We start from the raw sequence: 14208 nt of genomic DNA on the forward strand, positions 1-14208 counted from the left end.
AGGGCTGATGTCATTTCATTTTTCTTATCATTCTGTTTGAGGACCAGGTGTGGGGCAGCCCTTGGAGGTCGGGGGGTATCTTAATGGATATTTGCAGAATTGCCTCTAATCTGGGGTGATCTCCATGACCCAGGCTCTGAGCCAGAGGTGGGTCCTTTCTCTGCTATAAAAACAGGGAATGGACTTAGGGTAGAGAAGGAGGTAGCTAGCACTTTCATAACTGCAGTGTTTGGCTAGAGCAGCAAGATGAGATTTCTTCTGTTCCTCCTTGCGGTCATCGCAGTCTCTGAATGTACCATCAGGTAAGTCTTGCTGGCTCAGAGGGTTATTAACCCCCTTAGGGATGGAGAGAAGCCTTGGGGAGAGGTAAAGGTACAGCTCAGAGATGGGGACTTTTCTGACTCCTCTCATTGACAAATGTCAAGTCTATGATAGGAAATCCTTCCTTGACACCCTAAATCTTAGTATATTTTTCCTTAAGATGTAACTTTCTGGGTTCAAATCCAGCCTCAGACACTTCCCAGCTGTGTGACCCTGGGCAAGTCACTTGACCCCCATTGCCCACCCTTACCATTCTTCCACCTGGGAGCCAATACACAGAAGTTAAGGGTTTAAAAAATAAATAAATAGAAAAAAAAATGTAACTTTCTGGGGCAGCTCTGTGAATAGAGAACCACAAGAGACAGGGGGTCCTGGGGTCAAATCTGGCCTAGCTATGAGACTCTGGTCAAGTTACTTAACCCCAAATACCTAGCCCTTATTTGGAACTGATACTTAGTTCAGATTCTTAGATAATAAGGGTTTTAAAAAAAAGCTATAACTTTCAGTGGATTGTGAGACACAAAGATGAACAAATTCTCTATCTTACATATCTTTTGTAAATAAATATCTGTTATCCTTCTCTGCATGCCCAGGTACCAAATCTGAGGCATAGCTAGGTACCAAGCGCTCAATAAAGCCTGGTCTCCTTTGAGTGAGGGTGAAACAAAATCTCTGAAAAAGATCTGAAGGTCCTAGGCTATCCATAGTTCTTTTTTTGACATCCTTGACACTATATCCCCTTTACTTTGATGCATCGGCTCAAACACAGGGCTAGAGGCAGGACTTTGAAGCAGTGGCTTTCATCAGAGATTGCCCCTGAGGAAAATGCCACAGATGTTTTAATCAACCCACCCAAGCCCAGATAAAAGGCAGAGGCAATAACATTCTGAGATGGTTTATAGAGTGCCTTCCAGATGCTTTATTCATTCTAGTATGAGTTTGTATTTGTGTCCATCTTTACATTTCCCAGAAAAGTCTCAGCAGAGTCTGGTCCAGGCCATGGAACTGCCATCCAATTCCAGATTAATTCCTAAGTCAAACAGAAACCAGTGGGAGAGGATCTAGGGAATGAAAAAGCTGAGGCTAAGGAGAAAGCTGCCAGAGTTCAGATCAGAAAGGCAGCAAGATCCACAAAAAAGTCATCCTCCTACCATGTGTTAGATGCTTTGTAAGAAACCACCAGCATGTTTATGGATGATTGCCAGTTTCAAATTGGGCTGCATCTTTCAAGATATTGTCTTTGTTTTAGCCCTTTTAGCCTCAGCTGTGTTTGAGGGAAAGGATTCAGAAGCAGTTCCCTGGCCTTTTATTTATGAGATCACGTGAAGGGCCAGAGGAGAGACCAGTGACAGAGAATGGAGCCAATGATTCTGAGTTCCCCCTGAGACCTAAGTCAAAGTGAAAGAGCAAAAAGAAGTAACCAGCATTTTTTTCTTTAAAATTGCTATTTTTTTGGCAATACAGTTTTAACTTTCACAAAGGCTTTTTACATCTGGTACCTCTTTTTAGCTTCACAATGATCAATATGATGGGTAAAACCCATAAAACATATAGCTAACATGGATTTTAGAGCTAAAACATAGCTTAGAATATAGTTCATCTGTCCCATTTAACCTGTGAGGTAGCGTTTGGCAAAGAGTATTTTAAATAGCATGGGGCAGCTAGGTGATAGAGTGGAAGGTGAGCCAGCCCTGAAGGCAGGACATCTTGAGTTCAAATCTGGCTTCGGATACTTCTTAGCTGCGTGACCCTGGGCAAGTCACTTAACCTCAATCACCTAGCCCTTGCCCTTACTAAGATCGAAGGTAGGGGTTTAAAGATAAACAAACGGCTTGTCCAAGATGGTATAACTAAGAAAAGCCCAGCTGGGACTAGAACCAGTGCTTTTCCATTATACCACTATATACTAGTTAGGAAGAGGGGGGACTGGATCTGTGCTTTCATTGGCACAGAGAATTCCCGAGTGATGAAATTCCTGCCAGGAAGGAAGGTAGGTGCTTTTTATGCCATTTCAAGTCTTAGAGAGTTTCCTGGAGCATAGAGAGGGAAATGCCTTGCCCAGGATGATCATACAGCTAGTATATCTCAGAGGTGGGACTTGAATACAGGTTCTGCTGGCTGCAAGGCTGACTCTCTACCTACTAATCCACATCGCCGATCAGTTATAACACTATCTAATAGCCAAGAGATCAGCTTTTTGTATTGCCCTTATATAGAGAAGACAACAGACTCATGAGGGACTTTTCCCAAGGCCACATAGCTAGCTAGTGGCAGAATTGAAATTAGAATCTAGGTCCCCTGATTTCCAGCCCTGGCACTTTTCCCCTCTTGACAGAGATGCCCCAAAGGGGTTTTTAGAGCCTCTTGAGGATCTTAAGAAAGAAATTTCTTTAGCATTAGTATAAAAACTGTAGAGGAAGGGAGACAGTTCAGGCAAAAGGGTGATCACTCCAGTGCACAGTGGAACCTTTACCCATAGATTTGTCAGGTAACTTATACTTCTCTAGATGGGCAAGAACAACGGGGACCTGATCTCATGGAGCTTTTGCCCAGGGGCTGAAAGGCTTCAGGATTTGGGTTTGGCTGGCCCTCTTGGGGAAAGTTGATCCACTCTAGTAGAAGGACGTGACTAATTTTTCCTTCAACTGCAGAAAGGTACAGCTGTTCAAAGGGAAGACGCTAAGAAGCGTGCTAAAGGAACATGGATTGTTGGAAGACTTTCTGAAGAAGCATGGGTTTTCCCCCAGCTCTAAGTACCATCGCTATGGTGAAGCTGCCAAGGTTACAGATGAGCCCTTGACAAATTACCTGGATGTGAGTTACTATAATAATAATAATAATAATAATAATAATAATAATAATAACAATGATTTCATTCTGTCTGCTACTGGAGCTGTATTGAAGATGCTTTCAGTGATCCTACATTGAATATAAAAGAAAAATAGCAAGGTTGGGACTTATTCTAAAACTGTTTTCATTTGAACCTAATCAAAAATAATGAGATGACTGAGGTGATAATAATAATAGCTGCCATTTACACAGAACTTTAATATTTATAAAGTACTTTACATATATTATCTCATTTGGTTTCTTGACTCTTTTCCCCCAGTGGTTAAGTGCTCTTAAACCCTACATTTCAGTTTTCTGGGCTACTTCTCCTGGTTCCTTCCCACTCTACTTTACTTCTCAATGAATTACAGAATCAATCTGAGCCATGACATAGTCTAGAAAGTAATCCCAAATCTGCATATCCAGCAAAATCTCTCTTCTGAATGTCCATCACGCATTATCAACTGCCTGTTGGAAGCCCTTATGGGCATCTCAAACTCAACATGCCCAAAACAGAGTTCATGATCTTATTGCCAACTCCAAACTTCTCCAGCAATTTAACCTGGTGATGAAGGCCCTCTACAATCTCACTCTGACAATTTTTCCAGATTTTTTTTTCCATATTGTACCCCTTGGCAAATATTACATTCCAGCCGTATTGGACAAATTAGCCATTCCATGAATTTAATGCTCCATCTCCTGACTCTGTTTACACCTACAAGCTAATTCCTTACCTGTAATCCATTCACTTCCTCCTCATCTCAGAAACCTTGTCTTTTTTGAAGTGAAGGCTCACTTCAGGTGCTAACTCCTCCTTGAGATCTTTCTTGATATTTCCAAAAACAAAGGAAATCTCAAAAAATCCCTTGGAAAGCCTTTCTAGGAAGGTATACTTTGGGAAACTGGGAATTTTTTTTCTTCTAATTTTTAACCTCCCTGCTTCCTGTTGTGGCAGCAATCCATTTCTTCCTATTCTACTCTTAGCAGAGGTAGAGAACAGCTGGTCCTCCTCCTCCCATCTATCTAGAACATGGTCCTCATATTCCTCCTGTCTCACTCACCACTGTGGATTTCCTCAGTTCATCTGTTCCAATCCCGAATCTGTCTCTCTAATCTTGTTGCTTTGTGCTGTCCATGATTCCATTTTTGTATATAGGTCAGCCCTTTCCAACCTTTAACTTTGGTACAGAGAGAATTAGCCAGCTGGCAGGCTTAGGCAGAGATAACAACAGTTGTGATGTGAGGGCCTGCCATGCTTGGACCCTAGACCCTGACCAAGCCCCCTGGGAGAGTCAAGACCTTGAGATGCTGAAGATGTCGATGCCCTCTCTTACTCGTCATCTCTATTCTGAGTTTTTCATCTCTAATTCTCTTCAGGTTCAAGTCAAGGCTAGATTTTTCTCACACAGAAAATTTTGCAAACATAAAATCCAAGCTTATTCCATTTCCCCTTTCGCTGACTCTATGCCATCCTAGTGCCACCATCCCAACATGTGATGTTCTTGTGTCCACAGAGTCAGTACTTTGGAAAGATTTACATCGGAACCCCACCCCAGGAGTTCACCGTGGTGTTCGATACTGGTTCCTCTAATCTCTGGGTCCCCTCAGTCTACTGTAACAGTGATGCCTGCCGTAAGTCACCCAATTCACCCAAGGCTCAGGCTGGAGATTTTGGGCTAGGGTGACTAGGACCGTCCTAGGCAAAAGTGACAGATGAATTTTATCTTCTCTATTTTATCCATGCTGTCTGACTTTTTATTGGGGGAAGGGCAAGATGGGAAATTGGGCATTGAATGGAGTAGGAAAGAATGATTTCCTTTATTTGATTTTCTGTGGATCTAGTAGAGAGAGGGCAGAAAGAAAGAATTGCTATTTTAAATCCAATAAGTTTTTAGTTCTTGTTTTCAAGGGTCAGTGAGATTATCACAGTGCTGTGAGAAGCAAAATTAATATCCAGTACTCTAAGTAATATAATTTTATAAGGTGAATTAATAATAACTAATATACAAAAGCTAGAATAAAAGCCAGCCTTCCCATCCATGCACATGGAAAAAAAAGAGTGATTAGGGTGGAGTTATAGAACTTATCTATACAATAATGATGCAAATATGGGGACGAAGGGAAAGGGATGCTGGGAGATGAAGTCCAAGGATACAAGATTTTCTAACTACACAGTGCCAAGCATATAACAGCCACTTAACCAATGCTTGTTGACTAATCAACTGTCTGATGTTTTGATGAGAGGTAAGGAAGAATAAAGACTGGGCAGCTTTGCAGCCTTCCCCTTTTTTTGTTTCAGAAAACCACCACAGATTCAACCCATCTGAGTCCTCCACTTTCCAGAGCACTCAGGAACCTCTATCCATCCAGTATGGCACTGGCAGCATGGAAGGAGTTCTTGGCTATGATACTGTCACTGTGAGTATGGTTTGACCAGAGGATTTCCCTCCCACCCCTCTCTGATAGGGCTGGCCATTGACTCCCCTCTGGGAAACAGAAAAAGTCTGATCTCTCCATTTGACAGCCTTTCAGATCCTTGAGAACTGCTATCATGTGCCCCTTAAATCTTTTCTTCTCCAGGCTAATCAACCAATCCTCATGTGTCATGAACTTGAGGCCTTTCTCTCTCTTGGTTGTCCTTTTCTGACTTTAGTTCCCCTATTCCCTATAGCCTTTTCTATTTCAATTGCCTATCATTCCCAGGAAGTGAACCATTCTTTTGGAGATGGGTGCAGTCTCAGGATTATTTACTTGTGCCAAAAGTTCTCCTCCTGGAATCTCCTGTTGCTAGGTCTTCCATTGGGATTGCCCACAGTTATGTCACCTGCAGGGCATGTCTACTGCCACTGTAATGCAAGGCCCTGGCTTCCAGGGAGCTAGTTGAATAGAGATATAATAAGTGAGTTCTATTTTCACCCTTTATTGGCTGTTCTTTCCCTGTCTCCAGTCTGACATGCATTCTTGGTCTCTGCAAGTCCCTTATGATTCCATGAGAGCAAGAAAATAGAGCTGAGAGGAGACAGTATACAGTCTTTTAGAATCATAGAGGAATGAGAAAATCCTTTTCTCTAGGCAGAAAAGTGTCTTGAGCTTTAGGAGAGGTAGCTGCCCTTCTGGAATAGAAAATCTGAAGAGCAATGGCTAGAAGTTCTAGAGAAGCAGATTTTGCCTCGATGATTTCTTAAGGACCAGAACTATTCCAAAGCAGACTGGCTACAAAAGGAGGCTGCAGCGTCCCTCTTTTTAGAAATCTTCAAATGAAGGCTGGGCGATGCCCTATTGACATTGAAGATGGCACCTTTGACCAAGGATAGGTTGGGGTAGAAAGCCTCTGAGATCTGGGATTCTATCATACATAGCCCTTCTTCAGTCATCCAGTCTAATATTTATCACTGAAAGAGTTCTTTCTTGTGTCCAGCCGAATGCCTCTCTCCCCACATCCAATTTAATTCAAACCCCATCAAAAACTCCTCTTTTCCTGACATGACTAGCCTGATCTTCTTTTGACTGGGTGGAGACACTCACTCTCTCTGACCTCATGGAAATCCCATGGAGGCAGAGCACCAACAAAGAGAGCCCAGAGCTTCTCCTCAGGAAGGGAGTTACCAGGAGGTTGGGACCATGAGCCAGTTTCTGAAGCATTCTGGTCCCCCTGGTCTATATAGCATCTGCTCCTAAATGGCTTTGAAATGCTAATTTCCCCTTTCTGAGTGTCCTACTTCCTTTGCAGTCTGGAGCAATTTGCCTTTTTTCTTTGCTATTTTAGGCATAGGATAAAAAAAAAATAACCCTGTGTCTGTTGTCATATTCAATTACAGCAGCTTCAGCTCCTCCTTTCTTGCACATCCACCCACCTGGGAAGGCTGGAGAGAGACACCCTAGGTGTTGTATGTCTCCTCCTCGAAAGCCTCATTTGGCCAGAAGAAGCTGAGACTGGCAGGGATGGAGGAGGGTGTAGAGGGAAGGGGGAACACCAGCTTGGGTTAGCAATGGGATCAGACCCCATCACTTGGTACCAATCCAGGACACAAGAGCCCTTCCCTGCCTCCTTCACCCCCAACTGGACATCTTTTTCTCTACTGGGAACACTAGGACTTGCCATCAGCAGACACAGGGATGCCTTCTCCCTCTCCTCTATTCTCATTTTGCTCCCTTCTTATTCCCTAAGCCTATGAAATTCCTCCAAAAGCTTAACACAGAAAGGATTAGAAAGAAGAACCGATGGCAAGTCCACCACTGGCTCTCTACTATGTGAGGCACTGATCTGGACAAGTCCCCAGGATGTTAGATAACTAGATAGACTTTCAAGACTGGGGCAGCCAAGAGGTGCAATGGATAGAGAGCCAGGCCCAGAGATGGGAGGTCCTGAGTTCATATTTGGCCTCAAACACTTCCTATCTGTGTGACTCTGGGCAAGTCACTTAACCCTCATTGCCTTACTGTTCTTCTGCCTTGGAACCAATACTTATATCAATTCTAAGACAGAGGTAAGGTTTTACAAGAAAAAAATAGAGTATCAGGCTACCATTACACTTTCCTCACTGCAGTAAAAGTGCCCACATGTTCTGGTATCCTCTGCGAGGGTCCAAGCAGAGGTAGAGATTTCAAGACAAGCTCTTCCCACTCTGCTCTCACTGAGACTAACTGAAGAGCAAGAACCTTTCTTGGATGATGGTTTGCAGTTGCTAATTGGATGTGGGACAGACAGAGTGATTGCTTCCTCTCCCCATTTAGGTCTCTCACATTGTGGTCCCTGACCAGATCTTTGGCCTGAGCACTCAAGAGCCTGGTGCAATCTTTACCTATTCTGAATTTGATGGAATCCTGGGACTGGGCTACCCCTCCCTGGCTGAAGATCAGGCCACCCCTGTCTTTGACAACATGATGAGCAAGAACTTGGTAGCCCAGGATCTCTTCTCTGTTTATATGAGCAGGTAAGTGACACTTTCCAACGGGCTCAGATGTAGCTGATGTTGCTATGAATCTCTAACCAGGATATTAGGTGGTCCCTCTCCATTGTCATTTTTGAGCCCCTCCTTCTGAGTACTTTGGAAACACCTAGCAAGTTGGGGACAGTTGCCATAGTTATGAGATCGTACATGGAAAGGCACAAAGTATTGTGGATGAAAAATCTGAGACTTCTGACATTCAAGGGCCAATTTCCATTTCTAGAAGTCAAAAAAGTGTCCACCACCCTTGCTGTGGTGTCCTCAACAGTGTGCCATACATATAAAAATGTATTTGTTAGACTTTTTTGTTGGTGATGAAAACTCTGGATATGATGGGGAAAAAAATGAACAGGAAATAGAGATGGTGGTGGAGACAAGACCAGGACTGGCTATTCTAGGAAGAATATCAGGAATAAGGATAAAGGAGAATAAAAGAACATCAAAGGAACTTGAGAATTTTTGAACACTCCCCAAAGAATGCAGCAGTTAGAATTACATTCCCTTCTTTCCTACGTACAAGAAAGTTTTCATACACATGTTGTTAAATTTTAGAAGTTCATGTGGTTGTCAGGGGTGGAGAGAAAAATGGTTAGAAAAGCAGAAACAGAAATGATTTAATGCCAGACCCACCAAAACTGTGGGCAGCCAGAAAGAAATATACTCTCTGATCAAAAAGGCCCAAGATTAGGGAACAACCTTCTCCACCAGAGTGACTTTTTCCTGGAAAAGGACATAGGGAAGAGAGCCTTGATAGAGAAGTGTGCCTGACTGCACCCCTGGCTATGATTTAGACTCCAGGGGAAGGCAGAGCTTTTAAATGAGGCTTCAAGGGCTCCTAGAGGGTACAACTCCAATCTGAATCTGAGAGTTATATCTGAAGCCCAGCAGACTAGAACTGGGTGTTTCTAAAAGTTGGGGCTGAAGAATGAGATTAGGTAGACTGAGAGAAGAAACTTAAAATTCAGAATGTTATGCCCAGTTGAATCTAGCTGGTTTAAGCCAGGAAACAGTGTGGCCCAATAAACCACATGAATACATGGACTTTTCTTACTGAAGTGTCCTTACTCTCCAATAAAGTAGCTTTGGATTACAAAGATGAAGGGTAATGAGGAATGCTAACAGAGAGGAAGAAAGGACTATTATAGTCTCTAGAGTCACAGCATCATAGATATAGAGCTTTGAGGGACCTTAGAGACCATCCAGTCCAATTCCCTCATTTTCCAGCTAAGGACACTGAAGCTAGGGAGCTGTAGTGACTCATCCAGGGCTCCCTAGCTAGTATCTGAGGTAGAATTTAAAAGCATATCTTCCTGACTCGGGGAAGAGCCAGGGCTCTCTCCACTTCAATACACTGACCAGCGGAAGGAAAAGAAATCCCATTCCTTGAATGATGGCAGCTTTAGTGGATGTTGGCAAATGAGGGGCTGGAGATTTGGCCTAGTTTAATGCCAGATCCTCAAAAAGCTGAGGTCCTACAGATGTCCTTTACTTTGAGCTAAGGAGCTGCCCAGATCAATATGCTCTCCTCTCATTTCAGGGATAGCCAGGGCAGCATGCTCATCCTTGGGGCCATCGACTCATCTTACTACACTGGCTCCCTCCACTGGGTCCCTGTCACAGAGCAGGGCTACTGGCAGTTCACTGTGGACAGGTAAGTCAGAGATCTGATGCTCCTGGTCAGGGGCTCACAACCAGGCCCAGAATAAAACCAAGATCTGGTGCAAGGTCCCATTGAATGAATCCTCAACTATTCTGCTAAATGCTAATGAAACAAAGACTAAAATGAACCAGCCTCCTGCCCTCAACAAGTTTGCATTCTATTGAGAGATGCATACATGAGGACATTCAGAATAGATACACAATACACGGTGGGTGATGCCCAAGCTGAGCCTTGAAAGAAATGAGGGATCCTAAGGGAAAGGTGAGAAAGGAGTGCCTGGGAACCAGACAGAGCAAAGGCAGAGAAAGGAGGTAGAGGAAGAACAAAAAAGCTGGTTTGGCTGAATCATGGAGTGTAGAAGGAAATCCAAAGTCCTAGGCATCGTGGTTCAGAGGAAAGTAAAATGGAAAGAAAATCAGAAGATCTAGGTCCCAGCCCTACTCTTATACATTGTGGATCCTTGGTTTTCTCATCTGTAAAATGGGACTGATAGTTTAGTTTTTCTTATAGGGTTGTTAGACTTTTCAAGTGAAAGTGTGCCTGTTGAAACCCTTTAGAAGTCATTTGCATGGCAAAGTCCCACACAAATGTTGTATAACACATATTACAATATATAATAATTATACAATTATATATCATTATCATATAATTATATTGCATAATAACTATCATACAAAAAGTGAGACATTATTATAGGCCTTTCTATTAGCATTTACATTAAGACTCTTCAGGGAAACATTTCCTTTGAATAAGACATTTTTACCTTAGTAGTAATTTTACTTATTGTTCATTGTTGACAACAAAAAATAATCCTCTCCCCCTGATTTTTAATTTGATTGCAATTATAAAACACCACCAGTTACATCTAACCCCTCTTTTTATATTCATTTGTTCCATGGCTTGAGCCAGAACAATAATTTTTCCTGATGACTATTGTTTTTCTTTGTAACTGCAACTCTCATAATTTCTATACATTATGGAAAATGAGCCTAATGATCCTGGGAAGTAAATAGGGCAGGAATTATCATTCCCATTTTACAGATGAAGAAACTGAGGCTTGCAGAGGTAAGGGGGTTTGTCTGGTCACTTTAGTGGTAGAACCAGTCTTCTTACTCCTAGTCTGGTACTCTCTGATCCCACCAAGTTCTTCCCTCTCAAAAGTACAATCTTTATGGCCCATGTGCAGAGAGGATCTTGGTATATATGCATTCATCAGAAGGAATTAGCTCTAGCTTTGGGCACCATTTAAAAAACAAACAAGTACTCTTTGATGGGAGGAGGAAATGAGATCCAAAGTTGAACTAAGCAGCTCCTCTGACCTCTTCTAGTATCACTGTCGATGGTGAGGTGGTGGCTTGTGACGGTGGCTGCCAGGCCATCTTGGACACTGGCACCTCTCTCTTGGTTGGTCCAAGCTATGACATTGCCAACATCCAGAGTGTCATCGGAGCTACCCAGGGCCAGTATGGAGAGGTAAGTCCCCCAGCTCAGCCTTCAGAGACTCTTCTGCTATCTCCATCGGTTCTGGGAATTCCTTACCGCCAGGAGGAGAAGAATCAGTTCTCAATTATCTACATTAACCAAGGAAATTTAGTTAGTGTAGGAAATGAAGATAGAAGAGGGGTTTTCCTTTGTATCCATCTCTTGGGATACTGAAGTCAGCCAACAAGCTTTTATTAAGCACCCATTGAGGGTACAATGGTCCCTTCCCTCAAGGAGCTCACAGTCTAATGGGGGGACACGACATGGGAAGAAAACTTTGTATGTACAAAATAAGTGGAAGGTAATCTCAGCATTATCCTCTGGCCAGTGACATAGATTTAAATGCTTTGACCCTAAGTAAAATTGTGCCAACCTTCTTCCCTCCATCCCACTGTGCCAGGCTTTCTCAAGGACCACTCTGCTCTTGCCATGAGTCCTCAGATATCATGGAGTTTGGAGATATTAAAAATGCTTGTGATTCTATGTCCTTCAATCAGTAAAACACTTCCAGGGATCCCTCCCATATATCCATGATGCTGTGTTTGGCGCCTTCCAAATGCCAAAGAAAATCCTTTCATCCCTGTTGGCTCTTTGTCCTGAGCTGGAATTTTATCTGCCTTAGAATTGATAATAAATATGTGTTCCAAGGCAGAAGAGCAATTAGGGCTAGGTAGGGGAGGGGTTAAGTGACTTGCCCAGGGTCACACAGATAGGAAGTATCTGATCTCAAATCTGAACCCAGGACCTCCTGTCTGAAGGTCTGGCTCTCAGTCCATTGAGCCATTTAACTGTCCTCTGAGCTGGAATTTCTAACTGGGTTTGCCTCTTTCATAGTGACTCTGGTCTAGAAGTTGGGCCATTGCCTGGGGCCGGGAGGAGGATTTTTCTTTGTTATTAAAACAGGTTAAGCCAACCCTCAGCACCTTCCCAACATACCCCAGTCTCCAGACCAGTGGGAAACACTGGATAGACTTTCTTGACCTCAGATGTTTCTCCAGGCTTTCCTTTACCGCCCAGAGACCCCCTTTTCACTGCTTCAGTTGGGGGGGGGGGAATTCCACATCTTAGCATTCTCTCAGAAAATCCTCTTTGGCTCTTTTTCAGTATGACATCAACTGCAGCAGCCTGAGCACCATGCCTACAATCGTGGTGCAGATCAATGGCAAACAGTTCCCTCTCCCTCCCTCAGCCTACACAAATCAGGTAAGAATCTCAAAGGGGGAACCTTCCTTAGTGAGAGTGGTCAGAAGAAAATGGCCTGAACACATGCCAGCCAAATGGATTTGCACTGGACTTGGAAATCAGAAGTCTGGGGTCTAGTCCTGGCTCTGCCTCTCCCTAGCTGTGTGGCTTTGGGGGAAAGTCATTCATGCTCCCTGAACTTTAGTTACCTCATCTATAAAATGGGATGACACTTACACTGTCTGCTTAATGGATTTGTGGGGAAAGGGGCTTTGCAAACTTGACAGCATTATTGAAATGTGAGCTCTATTACTACCCTGAAGATACCAGGCTGAAGGACTTGGGAAGCCTTAGGTCTTGTCCTTGAGTAGGCCAATAGGAAAGGCAGGATTTTAATTAAAAATTTTAAGCTTTTGCCCATTACTTAGCCCACCCCCTTTCCCCACCCTTCCCTGCCTCCACCTTTGACCGAGATTTCCTTTTGAGAGTCTGGAGGCTCTAATCCTTCTAATCATGCCACCAGACTCAAGACAAAACTCAACACTGGCATGACCTGGTAGCCAACATACCAGCAGGGCAGTGTGGCCTTGGGCCTCCCAGGCTCTGCTCCATTGGATAGATGCTCTGGAGGAGATTGCTAAAGATAAGCAGGCTAGACAGAGGAGAGCTGAGTGGGACCAGACAATTCAGATGGCGTTATATTGGTACCCATAGCCCTACAAAGTCTGTAGCCAACTTTCATCTAGCCAGTGGTTCCCAAACTTTTTTGGCCTACCGCCCCCTTTCCAGAAAAAATATTACTTAGCGCCCCCTGTCACATACTATCACCACCCCCTTACAGTTATTCACCACCCCCAAATGCACCTGTGGCCATCACCTTCCTCCTGGATCACTGCAGCACCCACCAGGGGGCGGTGGTGCCCACTTTGGGAATCACTGACCTAGAGCATATTTTATCTTTACAAAAATCCTCTGAGGTGGCTGTTATTCCCATTTTAAAGATGAGGAAACAGAATCAGAGGAAGTACACAATCACAGAAGCAAATCTGGGCCTTCCAGGAACCCCAGACTTTCATTTTTATGCCTTACAGCCTGGCCCTTGTGATGTTAATGAAAGGATCAGTGAGTTGGGAGCCTGGACACTTGGGCCTACTTCAAGCAGTTTTCTTGAAATTTCACTATTTCTGGGAGGATAACACCCTGTTTGCCTCAGAGCTATCTCTCTGGTGCTGGATAGGAAAGATCAGGGGAATGTGGGAAGAAGCCCTTGTGACCGTACAAGGTGGCACGTATTGTTAGGAAGAGGAAGGTACCATCTCCACTGAGCGCTTTGCTTTGGTCTTCTCCAGGACCAAGGATTGTGTTCCAGTGGCTTCCAGAGCGATGGCAGTTCCCAGCTGTGGATCCTGGGAGATGTCTTCATCCGAGAATACTTCAGCGTCTTTGACAGGGGTAACAACCGAGTGGGGTTGGCCACAGCTGTCTGATAGAGACACCGAATTCAGCCACCTTTCCCCCCATGGATTAGACCATATCTCAGAAACACAACTTGGTGCCTAATAAAGCATCCCTTATGCAACAGAGCCTTGCCTTCCTGACCTTTTCTGGAGCCTCAACAGCTTACACATCTTCAAGGGTGGGCAGTGGGAGCTCGTGGCTCTGTCCAGCTCAGCAGCTGTCTCCGTCCTTTGTAGAGGGACAGAATGACACTGAGGAGCCTGATTGGTGGGGGACAACCTTCATTTAGAAAAAGATCAACTCAAAGGCCGATTCCTCTGCCTCACT

At 43.9% G+C, this 14208-nt stretch overlaps 1 protein-coding gene across 1 annotated transcript; it reads left to right on the top strand.

The window, feature by feature from the left end:
• Positions 1 to 246: 246 nt before the first annotated feature.
• Positions 247 to 13910, top strand: LOC123247153 (chymosin-like). Its single transcript, XM_044675955.1, has 9 exons — positions 247 to 302; positions 2973 to 3135; positions 4665 to 4782; positions 5450 to 5568; positions 7885 to 8084; positions 9637 to 9750; positions 11088 to 11232; positions 12346 to 12444; positions 13773 to 13910. The coding sequence occupies exons 1-9, from the start codon at positions 247 to 249 to the stop codon at positions 13908 to 13910; spliced, it is 1152 nt and encodes a 383-aa protein (XP_044531890.1).
• Positions 13911 to 14208: the final 298 nt, after the last annotated feature.

This window comes from Gracilinanus agilis, chromosome 4, assembly GCF_016433145.1.
Source record: "Gracilinanus agilis isolate LMUSP501 chromosome 4, AgileGrace, whole genome shotgun sequence".
NCBI classification, from domain to species: domain Eukaryota; kingdom Metazoa; phylum Chordata; class Mammalia; order Didelphimorphia; family Didelphidae; genus Gracilinanus; species Gracilinanus agilis.

Bases quoted from the DNA above. Each gene is read 5' to 3' on its own strand.
- LOC123247153 (XM_044675955.1), top strand. From the start codon at position 247: ATGAGATTTCTTCTGTTCCTCCTTGCGGTCATCGCAGTCTCTGAATGT. The intron at 4,783-5,449 runs GTAAGTCACCCA...TTTTTGTTTCAG, and splicing joins CTGTAACAGTGATGCCTGCC to AAAACCACCACAGATTCAAC. The intron at 12,445-13,772 runs GTAAGAATCTCA...GGTCTTCTCCAG, and splicing joins CCTCAGCCTACACAAATCAG to GACCAAGGATTGTGTTCCAG.